The sequence below is a fragment of the Zeus faber genome (assembly GCF_960531495.2).
Source record: "Zeus faber genome assembly, chromosome: 7".
NCBI lineage: Eukaryota > Metazoa > Chordata > Actinopteri > Zeiformes > Zeidae > Zeus > Zeus faber.
Genome location: NC_137203.1, coordinates 17,741,607 through 17,758,123, shown reverse-complemented (window position 1 = coordinate 17,758,123; position 16,517 = coordinate 17,741,607). Strand labels below are relative to the sequence as shown.

Genomic DNA, 16,517 nt, shown 5'->3' with positions numbered 1-16,517 from the left:
CGTTTCTTTGTATACCATTATGTTGAGCACATGTGTGCAATATTTGTATAGTATTGTGTTTGTATATTTGTATTTAAATCTATTTTTTTCTATGGAGATAGAAAAGAATTTGGTTAAAGGAAGGTTCGTCGTTCGTTGTCCCCTAAAAACCAACGCATCTAAATATTGATTCTCAAATTGGGAGTAATTGGTGGAATAACATAGAGATGCATGCGCAAAACTGGAGATATTGGAGAACAATAAAACAAGCTAAATTTGTCTAATCTTTGTTTACCTTTTTCTGTTTCCGGTTGTGGCGACGACAACAGGAAGTGTCGTGAAAAGACGCGTCCCCTTCAAATCAATCCGGTCTCGGCGTCCCACGGTGATTTGGTTTCGCGGCAGGCGTCTTTGGGGTCGCTGGTTTCGTTTGGAGGCGGTTAGCGTCTCCGTCGGTCTACCCGACACGTTAGAAAACATGTCGGATAGCGGAGGGCAGTGGCAGGTGGCCCGGCGCAGAAAGGGGACAGCGCGGAGAGCACAGCCACCCGGGGCGGCGAACCCCGCCCGGCAGGAGGAGATGGACCCCCGGAGAACCCTTCGGAGAGTCAGAGAGACACAGTGAGGGGACCCGTGTAGATATGACGACGTCACTAAATAATGACACATGCCCCTTTAACCGCAGATCGTCGCAGGAAATACATAGAGCAGTGAATTCAGTCTTGCGTTATTATCCTGCAGGTCTGAGTTGAAGTCTGAAGACTTTTGGCAGGAGTGGAAAGGTGATCATCATGCACACTATGCCTCAGTGGATATACTGTGGGCTCTCATGAGTAAATAGATCAGATAAATCACTAAATAAATCCTGTACAATATAGACTTACCTATATACTATTAGTGCAGTGTTATTGTGTGTAAATATACACACACACACACACACTTTGACCATTTACTGTATTTTCTCTAGGTCCTGCATGAAAAAAGTAATTTGTTGTTTGTTGAAGCATACTCTGGCAATAAAGTCGGAGTTGCACAGGTTGACATTTGAGCAACATATTACTCTTAAAATAAAACCTGTTTCATTCTTTGCATTGAGTGTTGCTTTAATTGAGTTGACATAGTGGCTCGATGGAAACAGTCCTTTAAACCCAGCAACATGATTCTCTTCAGAGCTGCTGTTGCTGTCCGCGTCAACAGCTTCCTCAAAACCCCCAGCAGATGATTTGGTTTCTGAGACGCTCACCAATCGGCTGGAGAACAACAAGGATGATGGAACAGTTCCAGAGCAAGAGTGTGTTTGTTATGGTCTGGGATCGTTCTCCTCCTGTGTTTCATCTCGCTACCAGCTGGCCATGTTGCTGTTGCTGCTTGACACGCTACAGGTAAGAGAATGCACATCTAATTGTAGTTTGTCTGTGTTCGTGGAACCCTGATCCAAGCGCTGTGCCACACTGCCCTCCTCCTCCTAGATACCGCCGAGGCACTGCTGTGTGTTTGACCCTGTGTTCTCTGCAGGAGAAAAGGATGTATTGAGAGGGCTGGGCCTAACTGTGCTTGAAGAGAATGAGGTAAATCAGTATTTTCACCTTGTTAAGGTTGGAAATAGGGGTAGACCAGATGATATCAAACCTCTGTTTTTTTACTGCTTCCATTTGTTGGCCAGGAAGGGAAACGATTAACAACAAAGCCCACCCTCTTCTATCTGATGCACTGTGGGAAAGCCCTTTATAACAACCTGCTATGGAGGAACTGGAATATAGAAACCTTGCCTCTGCTGACAGTTATCGGGAACAGCTTCACTGGCATACAAAACAGGTGTGTTTGTATATATACTGTACAGTATGTATATGATGACATTATTAAACAAATTGTTGAATGAAGGCTAATCTCTGCTTTCTGTCCTCCAATTAGAATGATTGAAAGAGAATTCCAGCGAGATTACAGCTATATTACTCAGGCTGTGGCTGTGTGTGAGGAAAGAAGCCTGCCCTGTCCGTCTCGTCTGCAGGATGTATTTAATGACACGGCCATCATCACATTTCCCACCAGCAGCCTCAGCAAACTCCCACCACTCACCTGGGCAGAGCCACCTGAGCCACAGTATGAGCACTGCCCTGTTCTGGAAATCATACTGAAAGATAAACAAAGCTGAGAAAAGTGCTGCAAACAAACTGGACAACAGCTCGGATTTTATTGCTGCAATTTATACTTTTTATTTCTAAGCGAGTTGAGTTCCTCTTTTGGGAATTGACTCATAAAACTGCAATTCTGCTGCATTGGACCCAAAGCTCTGAAGTGGATTAGGTACAGTTGAGCACTTGACTGAAATCCAAGCAAACTGTTAAAGAGAGGGCGAGAAGTCCGTTTAAACTGAAAACTTTGTTTTTGCATTTTTGATATTTAATACACATCCTCTGCTCTATGCCATTCATAGTGTTGTGTCTGCTATCACAGGTAGTGTGTTTTCTTTTAATTGCAATTTTTAAGAATTATAACTTTAAAACTGTATTTTCATTGAATGTTTTAAATTGTTATTGGTATCTCAATTCTTTAAACCGACTCAACAAACTTGCTTTGGAACCCAAAAATATTGGATAGACAGTCAATTTACCTCACCCCAACTGATGCACCTATGCCACCTAACTGGATCATTATCGTCTCTAAGATGCCATGTTATGTTCCGCAATGCCTTACATTGAATACACTCATGGTTGTGTGAGTAAAACATTTATTGAAAAAAAAAAAAAGAAAACTGTCATAAGGACATCCCTTTCCCAGTACAATCACTTCTACATTCAGCAAGTAGTCATGGAATAAAGATCCTGTTAGTTGCTAGTCCATACCTCCTGCACGGGGAAAAAAATAAAAATAATTCTCCCTCCTGTATCAACAGACGCAGGAAAAATCTTAAGTTGGGTCAAGTTTATTTGACCCTTTTTATAAAAGTTACATTCTGAGAGGGCTTGAGAGGGAGGCAGACTCAAAAGTTAAAGCATATAAAATTGATGTGGGGAAACATTAGCTCTTAAAAGTTTGGATCACTCTCAAGCTTGAATGATTCAATTGGCTGTGACACTCCCTTCTGCTGCTCCATTTACTACTACATCCCTGCTTCTCCATTAACCGTTATATCACTGTGTTCTGAACCGTTCACCATCGTAGATTTTGAAATGACATCTGCCGAGTCCTCTTTATTTTCAGTCTCTGATTCGGCAGCATGGGCGTCGAGTGTTCCATTTACACCGGGACTGATCTCGTTTGAACTTGACTGCTCCTTTTTGTTCAATGTCATCTCGGGCTCTTCAGCCTCATCATATGAGACTCCCTCTTCTTCATCTGCCATGGGAGTTTTGGTATCATCTTCTGTGGAGCTAAAATTTGTGTCTCCATTCACCGTGCCTTTGAGCTCAGCCTCCGCCGGGTCGCTACCACTATGGAGACCGTTTTCTATTGGTGTTTTCTCTTCATTTTGAATCTGTTCAGAAGGTTGCCCGGTATGATCAGTGACAGGCGGTTCTGTGTTGGAGTTTCCCTCTGAGGCCATTGCCATTTGCTGGATCTCTGGACCATTGTGGTCCTTCTCCACAGCTGGGCTCTCGCCACTCTTTATGTCCTCCAGGCTCACTACTTCCTGATCACACATTATCTCTCCCTTTTCCATCTTGGAGTTGACAGGCGAATCAATCAATTTCTTTGCCTCTGCTGCCTTCAGTTCCAAAAGCTTCTTTTTAAACTCCTGGAGCTTATTACTAAGAAGAAACAATACATTTATGATTGTTTAGATAATGACACACATTTGACTTATCAAATATGGGTCAAATATAATATTTTCAGATACTACTGACCTGTTTGCATTTGTTTTGATCCCTGTTACCAGAACCAGCTGTTCTAGGATGGTTTCAGTTGTGGGGGTGAGACACTGAAGAAAGATCGCCCAGAGAGATGAATACACAACACTCTAATATTTAAATAAACCCAAGTTCTTTAAGTTGTTTACCTAACTATATTATGATAAGCTTACCTCTACTGTTTGCTCTGTCTGGTCAGGTCCTGCCTGCCGGAGAGAGCGTTCTACCCGCACTGCCTGCTGGGTAATGGTGCGCAGGAACTCTGAGCTGCAGTGTGTTTGAGGGTGATCGTCACCAAACTGAAAGACAGCGGGAATGTCAGATAGCACATGCACAACAATCACACTTCCCCATGAGCACAGAGAGGAGTACTGACCATGCTGGAAAAGGCAGTGAAGGCCTCTTTCTCATAGTTCATGGCGGATCGATAGTCTCCTTTCGTGCACATGCACTGGGACAGCAGGTGCTGACTAGAGAGAGAGAGAGAGAGAGAGAGAGAGAATCACAGCGTTGGCGGCTTGCTATATTATGTGCTATATGTGGTACAGGTATGACAAAATTACTTGAGTGCTGTATGGAGATCCATGGCGCCAAAGAAGGAAGTGTTGATTCTAAGCGCATTCTGCAGGAATTGTTCGGCTTGTTCTCCGGTCAGAACCAACCCAAGACAACCCTATGGGGAAAAAATCCCCCCCCCCAAAAAAAACCAAGTAATTTGTTACTCCTAAAAACCTTTACAACAGGCTAACCAAAGGCATTAAATGTTGAGAGCAGGAATTCAGATTGTGATTTTCAGTTGTTGTTGACCTACATCCAGTGTGGCGGTGTAAGGGTGGTCCTCTCCGTGGATTGTCAGTATGAGGTGACGAGCCCTGAGAAGGCATTTCTGGGCCAGGACGTTCTCCCCTCCTGCATACATATACACGCCCAGAAAAACCTGCAACATAAAATATACCAACAATAAGAAAACTACAGCAAGAACAGGCACAAATACTACTGTCTGTGTCTGTTTTTTCCTGCCACACATGGGCCCCATCCTTAGGCATAGGATAGGCATTTAACAATTCTACCATAGAATAGAATCAGTTATCAAAAAAAGGCTCCTTAAATTCTTGATAGAAGAGTGACTTGGAGTTTTTATTTTTTTGGACTCACGTATTGCTGGATGGTGTTGGGATGGTCAAAGCCGAGCACTCTCTCGCTGATGACCACCGCTTTGAGTTGAATGCTGCGGGCCTAGAGCATGGAGAAGTAACATTAACCACAAGATTAAAGGAAACACCCCCAGATGTACTTAAAGTGCTTAATTAATATACAATAAACAATGTGTATATGTGCTTTCAACATACATGTGTTATTAGCATTTTTTTTTATTAGAATGAAGAGTTATAAGGTGTCAGCAATTACTTTAAAACTAAAATTCAAGAAGTAGAGTTGAAGGTAAGGCCTACCTCTGCAGCCTGTCCCTGGATGAAGGTGACCTTGGCCAACAGGCTGAGGCAATGGCAGGCGTCCGGGTGGAGCTCGTCACACACTCTTCCGAACAGGTAGGATGCTTCTTTCAGACACCCATGGGCCTGTTCCAGCAAACCTTTAATTGGAACGGATAGGTCATTTGTAAAAAAGTCAAACAAAGAGTCAAACACGCATACACTGATAATAGTAACAGGAAAATTAATATATATTTTTACTGTAATTTGTTTTACCGAAAAAAATACTTTTACCCTATATTTTTTTAAATCACATCTGCAAAAACTCCCTCAAACTAGGGCATGTGAAAAATGTAGTGGCCGGACTGAGTCCCTTCTGAGCCCGGTTTCTCATTGACTAAGGCAACAAAATGTAGGCGGTGTCTACAGATATGTCAGGGACCCCTCAAGAGTACAAAAAGTATTTTCATCTTTTAAGATTACACGGACTGAGACTTAGTTATCAGATACACACATTATGGCTGGTGAGAGAGGAAAATGATCTTCATGATTGTTTATTATTATGATCGTCTTTCATCATTATCCTACACAGGTGACGCAAACAATAGTCCTCTCTCTAAGAAGCTCATTTGTTGTTTCCAGGTGACCTGTGTCTGTGGGAATGGGACCAAATCTGATTTATTTTGTGTCTTTGCGTCTTTTAGACGGTTTCACATTCTTTCAAGCTCTATTAAAGACAACCCAACTGTATTTTTCAAAGTTTAAGGCTTTCTCCCAACCTTTCTGAATGAAGTTCTGTGCGGCATGGAATGCTTTGGAGGCATCAGTGATGGGCATTTGGACATGCTTGACCACAGGGAAAATGTTGAGCACGTCATCAGGACCAATGGGTGCTTTACTTTGGTTGTCGAGGCAGTAGTCTCTCAGTCTCAACTGTCATTGACATGTACATATGATGTATTGGATTTAAGTGCAATACAGTTTTTTTTGTATAGACATTGCAAAATATAATGCAGTTATATGCAATGATAGTTGACATGTATTAGCTATATGAAATAAATTATACCTGTACTCCAGTTTTCAGACAGAACTCCCTCAGCAGAGAGATCTTTTGCAGTCCATACCGCTCCACTAGGTGGTTTGGACCAGGGCTGTCACAAGAGAACAAGACAGTTATTCTCAACGCCTCAAATCACCATTGAAACGTCCCAACTGAAAAAAACACAGGGCCGTGTCCTCACCCTAAGCGTTCAGTGATGGCGTATGTTTCTGCCGCGTCCTGACAAACCAGGTTCCACAGCTCCGTCCCAGTAAGCGTGCTCCATGGCGTGCTTTCAGACACTCCGGCACCTCGCCCGCGACGCCTCGATTTCTTCTTCGTGTCCTCCCCTGAGGAGGTGGGACTGAAGTGGGGGACCAGTAGACAACAGAGGAAGTGACTGACTGCTCCCGAAAGACTGGACACCTCCACACCCTACAAAACAGGACCAAAGTAAAGTCATTAAAATATATATTTTTATAGTACACATAAGCAAATTTTGCAATCATCAACAATGAAGCCTGGTATTGTGAGCAGGACACAAATGAATGGACAATAAGATGGAATCTGAACTATGTTGAAAGTAAAATACCTGAAGAAAACTGTTAAATATTCTTCTTGTTGAACGGACCACAATTTCCCCAATGATCAGTCTCTGATAAAGGGAGACAATTGGCATTATAAAGACGGCAGTAAAATACATTACATTACTGAGAGTACATTTTACTTCCGACAATAATGGCAGCGCACCGTTATGTGCCTCAGGTGCTCCTTGCGCTCTGAGTGGCTGACGGCATCAAGCATGTGACCGAGGTATCGGAGATTGACGCCTTTGTGGTGTAACGCTTGTTTCAGTGAAGCTCCATCCACGGGCACGTCATTACCCTGCAGCCAGCATTCCACCTGCACACACCACACACAGTGAGCTTGTTCCTCGTTTACAACAGACGTACAAAATGTGGAGGAGCGATCCTCTTACAATGGAAGGGATCTGTTCCTTTGTGATGAAAGCTGCAGCTTCTCTCAATAGTTTCTCATGCAGCTTGGTGACCTTACTGTCACAACTAGGAAACGACACTCCTGAATAAATAAAGCAGAGACGTTTATAATATATGCTCTTTTAATGAATGAATGAATGAATGAATGAAAGAGAGAGAGAGAGAGAGAGAGAGAGAGAGAGAGAGAGAGAGAGAGAGAGAGAGAGAGAGAGAGAGAGAGAGAGAGAGAGAGAGAGAGAGAGAGAGAGAGAGAGAGAGAGAGAGAGAGAGAGAGAGAGAGAGAGAGAGAGAGAGAGAGAGAGAGAGAGAGAGAGAGAGAGAGAGAGAGAGATTTCTCTTTGTACCTGTAGAAAAGGTGTTGGGATTGAAGCGCATTTCGAAAATGATCTCGCTCAGTGAGCCGACATCCTTACAGGCAGCGCGCACTGCTTTTGTGGATCGAGCGTCGCCTGCATTTAAAACATCATTAAAAATTTAAAAAAATTTAAAATGTATTGTTATTTACTTCTTATCTCTTTGTAACACTATAATTACCTGCAGTTGCACATTCTTCAAAGCCTCCATTCTCGTCCATCAGCTCCCTCACACGTGTTGTAAACTGGGTATGTCTGACAAAAAGAGAGTGGACACAAAGAATAGAGTTGATTTTTAAGGAAATAAGGCACTCAAAAAAGTTCAAGAACCAATACATTCACTTATTAAGCACATCTAAAAACATCCAGTATTGACAACAACTTACGTGAAGAACGCAAAACCAAACGCATGTAAAACACAAGTTCAAGTTCAAGAGATTATTTGTCACATACATATACATACGGTCATACATATATGCAGTGAAATGTCATGACACCCGGTGATTACGCACAATAAGCTCTATAAGCTCTAAAAATATTAAAAAATACCAAAATGTGCGTAATCGACACAAGGTGCTCGCGCTGCAGCCACAAGGGGAGGCGCCACAATCGCGATTCTGGGTCCTATAATTATATAATAGAATTAATTGACTGTGTTGTATTAAATATACATTTAAATCCTCCTAAAAGTCATTTTTAATAGCATTACATTATTTACTCTTACAAAAGACAAAGAGAAAAGATGTGTTTTCAACAGAGAAGTAAAACGTTAAGAACATTTTCTTCGCATATAACCCGAGAGGAGCTCTCACTTGTGCTCTATGAAGGCTTGCAGCAGCTCTCGCCTCAGCCGACAGAGGTTGTGAAGAAAGCTCCTCGGCAGCCCCGACTCTGTGTGGTAGTTCTCCGGCCAGCCTTCTGATTTGACACGTTTCGAGCTCTCCTCTTCCTCACAGCAGCCGTCTTTCACCTCTTCCTCTCCGGCCAGTTCTGGACCTTCTCCCTCCGCCTCCGGACAGAAGTTGGCATCTGCCGGGAGAGTCCTGAACAGGTCCAGGAGGTAGAGCCTGCCGTCGGCCCCAAGCAGCCCTTGGGCATCCACCGAGGTAAACAGAGGTACCTGGTGACCGTTGGGAGCAACAACAGCGTGCCTCTGAAGGGAAAGAGCTTTGGCAGCCTGGGCCAAGAGCTGTAAGAGCTGCCTACGATGGGGAGACTCCTGGGGCCCGGCGTTCGCTCCGTACAGCAATCCCCTGGCAAAAAAAAACAAACCAAATGACCAAAAAACGATGAAAAAGGAGAAAGGGGAAGCCGAACATCTGAGACGTCAAAGGCCTCTACTTGATTTGGTAAAACGGAAAGCAGCCAAGGGATCGTGAGAGGGAACCTTGAGGGAGAGGAAGACTCCTGGTTCTGCTCTGAGCCTTCCAAGCCCGGGGCCAGGCCCTGGGCAGACAGACGCACACCTCTGTAGTCCACGGTGGCTGTGGGTAGAGTGTGTAGCCCCTGCGGCGCCCCCTCAAGGTCATTATACGCCTGTACCCCTGCCAGCTCCAGCCTCTGAGCAGCCCTACAGGCAGAGGAGAACACATTTAAAGTCCAGTCCGCACCGTGAAGTTGTGACAGGTGACCGTTTATTAATTCGGACAAACTTAATGACTTGCTCCTATTTGGCAATATTTTTCTCCAACATTTTTTTGTAGGTCTACCCTGCTTACACACTTTCGTCTTTCTCACCTCCGGCCTCTTTCTCCACCCAGTGTCACACTTGCTGACCCCTGGCTCATGAACAAACCCCCCCAAAGGAAGGCAGGATCTTCGGGGTTCCCATTGACTGGCTCAACAAAGCCATCCATCACGGTCTCAGCCCCCTGAGTCACAGCCCATACGAAGGCGCTGTTCACCTGAGGAGGAAAAAAAAAAAAAGTGTAGAAAAGGGGGAGAGAGGAAGGGTGATTTCAGTAACAAAACACCCGCCGAGCGTGGAATATCTTGCTGGAAGGATTTTATGGCAGACCTGGAGCAGAGCTCTGTCTCTCTGCAGCCTCTCCTCCAGGCTTCCTTGGGGAAGATCTCTTGCTGCTTGCAACTCTTCATTCCAATCTGGAGCCTAAACACAAACACAATAAACAAACACATTTACACCGGCAAAGCACAACGACACACAAATAAGATACATTTACCTATATATATATACCCTGTGGGCTGTACCTGTGTTGTTGCCTGATCATCTACCCCGAGCCTGCTGAAGGAATTTTTGTGTGTCTTGGAAGCGCAGGACGGTCCCAGCCAGTTCAGGGTTCGGTAGGGAGTGGGTAGCACCTCCACTTCAAGTAAATGAGACCTACAGCGGAAGAGAACAAACCAGATCACACATTTTCGGGTTAAGGTGGCATTCATTGTCCTGTTGGAAGTTTAAATCACTTTAGAATTTTAAGTAATGTGTGATTGGATGTTTCCAACACCAATTGATTATATCGGTCTTTAAGTCAATCAGTACAAGTATCAATGTTTGGATGCTCAGATTGGGTTTCACCCGCTCTTGAAATCACTCGTAGAACAGCAGAATAATTCAAAAGCTGGCACGGTAAACCACGTGTTTCGTGTTACCTGTTGCTTTTGAGAGTGGTGAGGGCTTGTTTGAATGCGGGGCTGATGTGACAGAGCAGGTCGGTAAAACAGTGGAAAACCGGCGTAGACTGGGCAGGTCGAAAATCAAACGATTCCTCTGTAGACCTGAAATACAGAAGTGCAAAAAGCGTGGGGGGAAAATTACAATTTTTAGGACTTGAACAATAATTAATTCAAGGAAGACAAAGACCCATTTCAATAAGCAACGAAGACAATACAAACACCGCAACAAAAATAAAATTCTCCCTACTTATTGACATAGAACCCTCTCGGACATGATGTAATGTCATGGCGGCTTCCTTCCAGGGTCACCACCGTGATGTACAGGAAGTCTCCCTGCAACTTCCTGTTCCCAGGGGGCGGATTCCAACAGCTGAGAGACACATCCCTCAGATAGCTGGGTCTCTGGATGGAGAAATGCAAAGCCGCAGGTTGTCCATGTGTTTCATATGAACCTGACTTTGGTCTTATTTTCGATTGTTCTTCCAAAACGAGTTAATCTAGAAGGTAAATAAATAAGGTTCCAGGTTTGCGCGTACCTCCGGCTGAGAGCTGTGCGGCAGCAGTGCCATCAGCGGTCTCTCCAGCGATCCGGGAAGAAGGTACTCAGGAGGGCATCCATCCTGGCTGGCGGGATCTGTTTTTGTGTTGCTTGAAGAGCGTTTCAAATTCTTTCCATTAATCGAGCCAGAGTCTGCAGGAAAAAAAAGTGAAGTGGAGTTTTTTTTTTTTTTTTTTTCTTAACACAAAGATCAGCCCTATTTTCATATCTTCCTTTGACCTTTTCTAATTGGCGTTTGCCTGTGTCGTGTGTGTGTGTGTGTGTGTGTGTGTGTGTGTGTGTGTGTGCGCACACCTGGGGTGTGTGCGACGGTTTCCAGCAAACTGGGCGAGCGTCCTTCTTGTAGCGCGTCCTGGGGTCCCGATTCCCGAAGCAGCTCCAGCACGCGGCACAGGTGGAGCCGGGCTGAGCGAGGAGAATAAGGCTCTGGAACGGCACACGACACAGTGAGAGGAAAGTTAGACAAGTCCTGTTTGAGCTGTCAGCTCAGCAGCGAATGATTTGTTGGAATTTGGACACACACCCACACCCACACCCACCTTCTTACTAAAGCTAGACAATATGATTCTATGAAATAGAATGGTAAAAAAGAAAATTCACATCTTGTTTACAGCATTTGGTAATTTTTATCAATGTGTTAAAGGAACAAGGTCAGATAGTGGTGCTAAATCACAAATTATTCTTGGTTTGCTTAATTCAGGACGAATCATCAGTATCAGGAGGGATTTGTTTGTGTTGAATAATACAAGATTATGTAAAGAACATCACCCCCGCCCCAAAAAAAAAAAAAAAAAAAAGAATTCACTTGGACCTGGACTATTTATCTAACCCAAAACACCTTATAAAACAAGCAAATCAAATCACACACACGCCTGTTTCTCAAGCTCAAATCCATCAGGGCATTTATTAAAGAATGGGCTGTAGGGCTGTTCTTTTTCCCCCCTCACTGTTTATCACGGTAAGTTGAGAGAAAAGTTAACGGCTTGGCACACAGATGCCATAACCTCGGAGTAATGCTTGCAATTGTCCTCTCGCACACAACTGAGAGTGATCTTGGAGTCGGTGTGAAGGCTGATTCGGGTTAATAAGAATATAATTAGAAATACTAGAGAGAGATGCCAGATATTTTTAAATGGATGTTTAATTTTAAGACCAAAGTTCAGAAAATCATGAGGTTATTATCATACTAGTGATAACAGGTTTAAAAAAAAAAAAAAAAAGATTTTTGGCCATGGTCCTATATCCAGTGCCCATATCTACCCAATGTAGATGAAAGAATACCTGCCTACTAACTGTTTGTACGTTAATGTTTGTCTAGCTTCCAGATAAGGAAAATACGGTAGACAAGCATTCGATAGACTATCACAGACTTGGCACAGTGGTCGAAAGCAATTGAAGGACGTCTTCCAAGAAACCATCCACACAGCTGCCGATTCGGAAAGGCATTGTCCCGGATAAATATTGGCTCTAACAATACGGTTGCATATCAGGAAGATATGCAGGAAGTTGCTAGGTGGTACACACTGTGAGCTTTGCTGCCACAGCTACTATGGAAAAAAAAATTTTAATGGCCCACTGAAGTCTGATAATTAAAAATTTATGTAGGAATGAATATATAAATAATACACATAAACTGTGTCGGTACATATACATATAAAACATACCAACATAGTTTGGTTTACATGATTCTCAGTTATATTTGCAGAATTGCTGCCAAACCAACAGAACAATTGCATCTTGCGAGAGATCGCAAATATGCTGAACAAGCTTTAAAAAAAAAATAATATTAATAATAATTTGCTCTATAAAACTATTTTGCTGAACAACATTCTTAACCAAGGTTGAATATACTTAATCGTGATGTTGATGTTGATCTTGAATCCTGCTCAAGTTGCGAATCTGTTTGCATAGTAAATGGGAGTGCCTTCAACAACAGCCTACACTAATACGACTGTAATTTCACAACGCAGGGGAATTGTTTCTATTGTGTTGTTATTTTAAAGCCTTTTGTTCTACTCTGTCAGTGCAATGCAAAGATAAGAGAAGACAGTCATGCGGTTTGGTTGACAAAACACACAAAACCCTGCAACAAGTCGTGTGAATTTAGTACTTGATTTCCCCCCCCTTCCAATCATGCTGATTAGTTCAACAAGCAAAGCGAACGTGAGCGACGCTACCTTCGACCAGGCGGAGTGTAGCTCCTGGTTTGAGCCCCTTCAGACTCTGCAGTTCCGTCAGAGGGTCCAGAGTGGCACCAGCGAGGGCCATCGACAGGCTGGAGCGCGGGCACACCTCCTCTCTAGCCAGGACGGCCATGATTGCATCCTGAACCAGCCAAAAACGATGCACCTAGAAGGACAGGGTGAGGGAAATACCGATACACGGACATCAAACTATGCCACCAGACGTGAGTACAACACAAATCACGGGAAATTGCCGCCCACCCTTGATCGGTGTCATCTGCGCACCGCTTATGACAAGAGAAGAGTGGAAAGGGGGGGGGGGGGGGGGGGATAACTCCTGTTGAAAAGTTCCCCTCGCTTTTATGTTTGTACCTGCATCTCAAACGGCTCTACGCCCGCCCCCTGAATCTTCACAGGAAACGATGTGTCGTCCACCATCTTCATATCAACCAGCTCTTTAAAAGCTGGGGCTGCATCTGGCGAGGACAAATAAAAAAAAAAAGACAAAAACAAAAAAACGTACAAACCTTTTATAAGGAGATAAACGGCGAAATCGATCAAAAGGCGAAGACTTCATTCGCAGGCCTTGGTAGAACGGCGGATTCCCTTTTGGTGGGATTATGTGTACGTGCGGGCGTGTGTGTGTGTGTGTGTGTGGGGGGGGGGTGAATCTGAGTAAATGCACAAAATGTGTGAGAAAGTGAAAGAAGGGTGTGTCACCAATATGTGCACAGACACACACGGACACACAAAGAGAGGCCCAAGACAGGACTCAGCGTGTTCGTCAAGTTGTAGTGTGACTAAACATTTTGAATTTGCCCACAGGCTTCCTGTCCTCTGAGGGTGAGGGGACAACCGCACCTAACGCTGGCATGTGGAAGCATCAGAATGCCACAAACACACACACGCACACACACTAAGATGTAACACCTTTGTAAATACCAGTGCAATCTGGGACTATTTTACATCTGGAAAACACCCAGCAAAAACCTTTCCCTGTGTGTAATTGGCTGAGGAGTGGCCCCTCCTCTCTTCAGGCCTTGGGCCATCTGCCCCCCCCCCCTGCCAGAGCTGCCGAATTACTACTATAAACTACCACCAAAGACTACACACTACGCTTTCAGCTGATACTTTGTTTTGTAACTAATGCACTACTAGATACCGCACGAATGGCCAGCATCATGGTTTAACGACCATGCGAAAGGTCAGGACCTCCCTCAGATAAATAACGTAAACTGGCATAACCTGTCAATCACCTTTCTGTTTCACCCCATATGGTCTGTTGATGGAAGAGGCACCTTAGTGCATACTAATGTAGAGAAAGGCCAACGGACCAAACAAATCTCTCTCTCTCTCTCTCTCTCTCTCTCTCTCTCTCTCTCTCTCTCTCTCTCTCTCTCTCTCTCTCTCTCTCTCTCTCTCTCTCTCTCTCTCTCTCTCTCTCTCTCTCTCTCTCTCTCTCTCTCTCTCTCTCTCTCTCTCTCGTGAGTGGTTTTGCAGAGCCCTGCACTTGGAGCAGCGCAGAGCTGAAATGCAGAGCGGAAGTCATTGAAAGGAATTCATTGTTCGACAACAGATAAACTTGTCAAATATTTCCACCTACAGTATGTATTTATTTTTTCCTGCGGAAATACAATAATTGGAAGCTTTTGGCCGAAGCAGGGAGCAGCACCGATGTTCGGATCGGCAGTGCCGTGCTAAATCTCCCACCTTCCTAAAACTCAGAGAAGGGCACCAAAAGCAAAAAAGGGAATATAAAAAGAAAAGCAAATGAAACTATGCATTTCAGGGATTTCTTACCAGTCTTGGTCTGATGTCTTCCACCTCCCCCTGTTCTCCTCACTTTGTCCCTCATAACGGCCCGCTGGGGTTTTCTCTTGAATGTCCTGTGTTTGGAAGCTGTCCCGTTACTCGCTTCAAACTGCTGGAAGGCTTCTCAGGAGAGGGTGAAACAGAGCGAGAGAGAAAGAAAATGACTGGAAGAGGTGGAGTATATGCACCGGGATGGTGGGTGTGTGTGTGTGTGTGTGTGTGCAGCAGAATGACAGCGTAAGCATGTCGGTTCAGGACCGCGATTCCTGCACCTTTTCTTTCGCCGTGTCAACTCCGTTTATCTGTTTGCTCCTTTTGTATGGAGGCCACACCCTCCGATTGCTCAACACTAGTCTCACTACTCCTTCTCTCGAAAAGAAACTCACTTTGTCGGGCTGGGTGTGTCAGTTCATTCCAACTTCACTCACTTCCCCCCCCCCCCCCTCCCCTCCCCTCTTCCCTGGCATGTTCCACTCCCCTGTCTTCTGCTCGCTCCTCCCTCTATGAAAACTCAAGTGTCAAGTAGTGTGTATGGAGTGTATTAGTACTAGTATTATGTACAATTACATCGAGGATTCAGGAAAGACTGTCATATTACTCATCTGATTATTATCCATGTCCATTTCTATGTTTCCATATTATTTATCTTGCACAGAAATCCAACTATATCCATATATATATATATATAAATGTATATATATATAAATATATATATTTTTTATGCTGCTCGTCGGTCTTCACTACGACGCACCAACTATCGCAAGACAATTCCCCGTGTGTGAAAACTGTACTTTGCCCAATAAACACATTCCGATCCCGATCTATGCATCTCCAACGTTACCCCGACATCATGACACTGGAGCGGCTCGAGTCGGGTTCAAACTCGCGTGGCATCTCGAGCGGACGCGACGATGCGTCACCGTTTGCAATCAGCAGAACACAGATTGCAGATGATATAAATGAATAACGCGCATCGACGCGAAAGGAAAACAGGCAGGCTCCGGAACTTTTTTTTGCGAACGCGCGTTGTTCGTGTGTTCCGCTGCTAATAAAGTTCGCGCACCTCGCACATACCTGAGACTCTCGAACTTTCCGAGCTCGATTCCCCGGCGGAGGAGACGACCCGGGACTATTTTGAGGACGCCGATTGGCAAATTCCTCTCGTTCGGGCGCAGACCTTGGCTCTCCTGCGGCGCGCCGCTTTGATCCCCCCAAGCCTTACGGGGCCGTGACGTCATGCGAGCCTTGGGCCGCGGGGTGGGCGTGTCGTCGATGACGTTTGACCGTGCTGCCGTCTCACAGTTCGACTCTTTTGTTGGATTCGGTTCTTTACGCACGTAAAACAAAAAAAATAAAAAAGAGACGTTCGGTTTTCCTCCTCTTCGTTCGTTTGATTCAGTTGGTGTTAGGGCTCGTAGGAGCGTGGGAGCGCTCCTGGTGACCGACGAACGAGACTCAGGGGAGTCAGATGGCTCTGAGTTGCGAGTGGAATTCTCCCAAGAATTTTTAAATTCCGTCAAAATAATTTATTTAGGCAGAAGACCGCTCACTGTGGATCCCAGAAAGTAATTCTCGCAATATTTTTCTCTATATCTTTGAGAAAATTACGATCAAAGTTAATATTATGTTTTGCCGCTGACTTGAATTGAGTCTAATATATATAATATTTCGTTCGCTACGAA

The 16,517-nt window shown here is 44.4% G+C and overlaps 2 protein-coding genes across 4 annotated transcripts; one reads left to right on the top strand and one right to left on the bottom strand.

The window, feature by feature from the left end:
* Window positions 1-412: 412 nt before the first annotated feature.
* srrd (SRR1 domain containing) lies at window positions 413-2,452 on the top strand. The gene is made up of 6 exons (XM_080003328.1): window positions 413-600; window positions 721-761; window positions 1,150-1,361; window positions 1,449-1,547; window positions 1,643-1,794; window positions 1,891-2,452. Exons 1-6 carry the CDS (start codon window positions 458-460, stop codon window positions 2,129-2,131), a joined length of 888 nt encoding a protein of 295 aa, XP_079859454.1. The 5' UTR covers window positions 413-457; the 3' UTR covers window positions 2,132-2,452.
* A 186-nt stretch (window positions 2,453-2,638) lies between these two features.
* On the bottom strand, window positions 2,639-16,048 carry LOC307232348 (clustered mitochondria protein homolog). 3 transcript variants are annotated; one of them, XM_080003325.1, is made up of 29 exons: window positions 15,910-16,048; window positions 14,824-14,955; window positions 13,396-13,499; window positions 13,018-13,189; window positions 11,135-11,266; window positions 10,818-10,972; window positions 10,529-10,683; window positions 10,258-10,383; window positions 9,859-9,991; window positions 9,665-9,757; window positions 9,385-9,551; window positions 9,035-9,217; window positions 8,460-8,900; window positions 7,829-7,902; window positions 7,639-7,743; window positions 7,276-7,376; window positions 7,047-7,199; window positions 6,889-6,951; window positions 6,499-6,731; window positions 6,324-6,408; window positions 6,037-6,190; window positions 5,279-5,418; window positions 4,983-5,063; window positions 4,639-4,764; window positions 4,391-4,500; window positions 4,204-4,297; window positions 4,001-4,126; window positions 3,825-3,898; window positions 2,639-3,728 (listed from the first exon to the last, which is right to left on the bottom strand). In XM_080003325.1, the coding sequence occupies exons 2-29, from the start codon at window positions 14,876-14,878 to the stop codon at window positions 3,080-3,082; spliced, it is 4,284 nt and encodes a 1,427-aa protein (XP_079859451.1). In that variant the 5' UTR covers window positions 14,879-14,955; window positions 15,910-16,048; the 3' UTR covers window positions 2,639-3,079. The 3 variants fall into 3 exon arrangements, with proteins under 3 accessions (XP_079859451.1, XP_079859453.1, XP_079859452.1); XM_080003327.1 differs by lacking the exon at window positions 15,910-16,048 and adding an exon at window positions 15,108-15,221; XM_080003326.1 differs by lacking the exon at window positions 15,910-16,048 and having other exon boundaries at window positions 14,824-15,056.
* Window positions 16,049-16,517: the final 469 nt, after the last annotated feature.

Excerpts from the sequence above, each read along its gene's own strand:
- srrd (XM_080003328.1), top strand. The coding sequence starts at position 458 with ATGTCGGATAGCGGAGGGCAGTGGCAGGTGGCCCGGCGCAGAAAGGGG. Across the intron at positions 762-1,149 it reads CTTTTGGCAGGAGTGGAAAG|AGCTGCTGTTGCTGTCCGCG; the intron begins GTGATCATCATG and ends GATTCTCTTCAG. Across the intron at positions 1,362-1,448 it reads TGCTGCTTGACACGCTACAG|ATACCGCCGAGGCACTGCTG; the intron begins GTAAGAGAATGC and ends TCCTCCTCCTAG.
- LOC307232348 (XM_080003325.1), bottom strand. The coding sequence starts at position 14,878 with ATGAGGGACAAAGTGAGGAGAACAGGGGGAGGTGGAAGACATCAGACC. Across the intron at positions 11,267-13,017 it reads TACACTCCGCCTGGTCGAAG|AGCCTTATTCTCCTCGCTCA; the intron begins GTAGCGTCGCTC and ends GTGCCGTTCCAG. Across the intron at positions 6,409-6,498 it reads GCCATCACTGAACGCTTAGG|CCCTGGTCCAAACCACCTAG; the intron begins GTGAGGACACGG and ends CTCTTGTGACAG.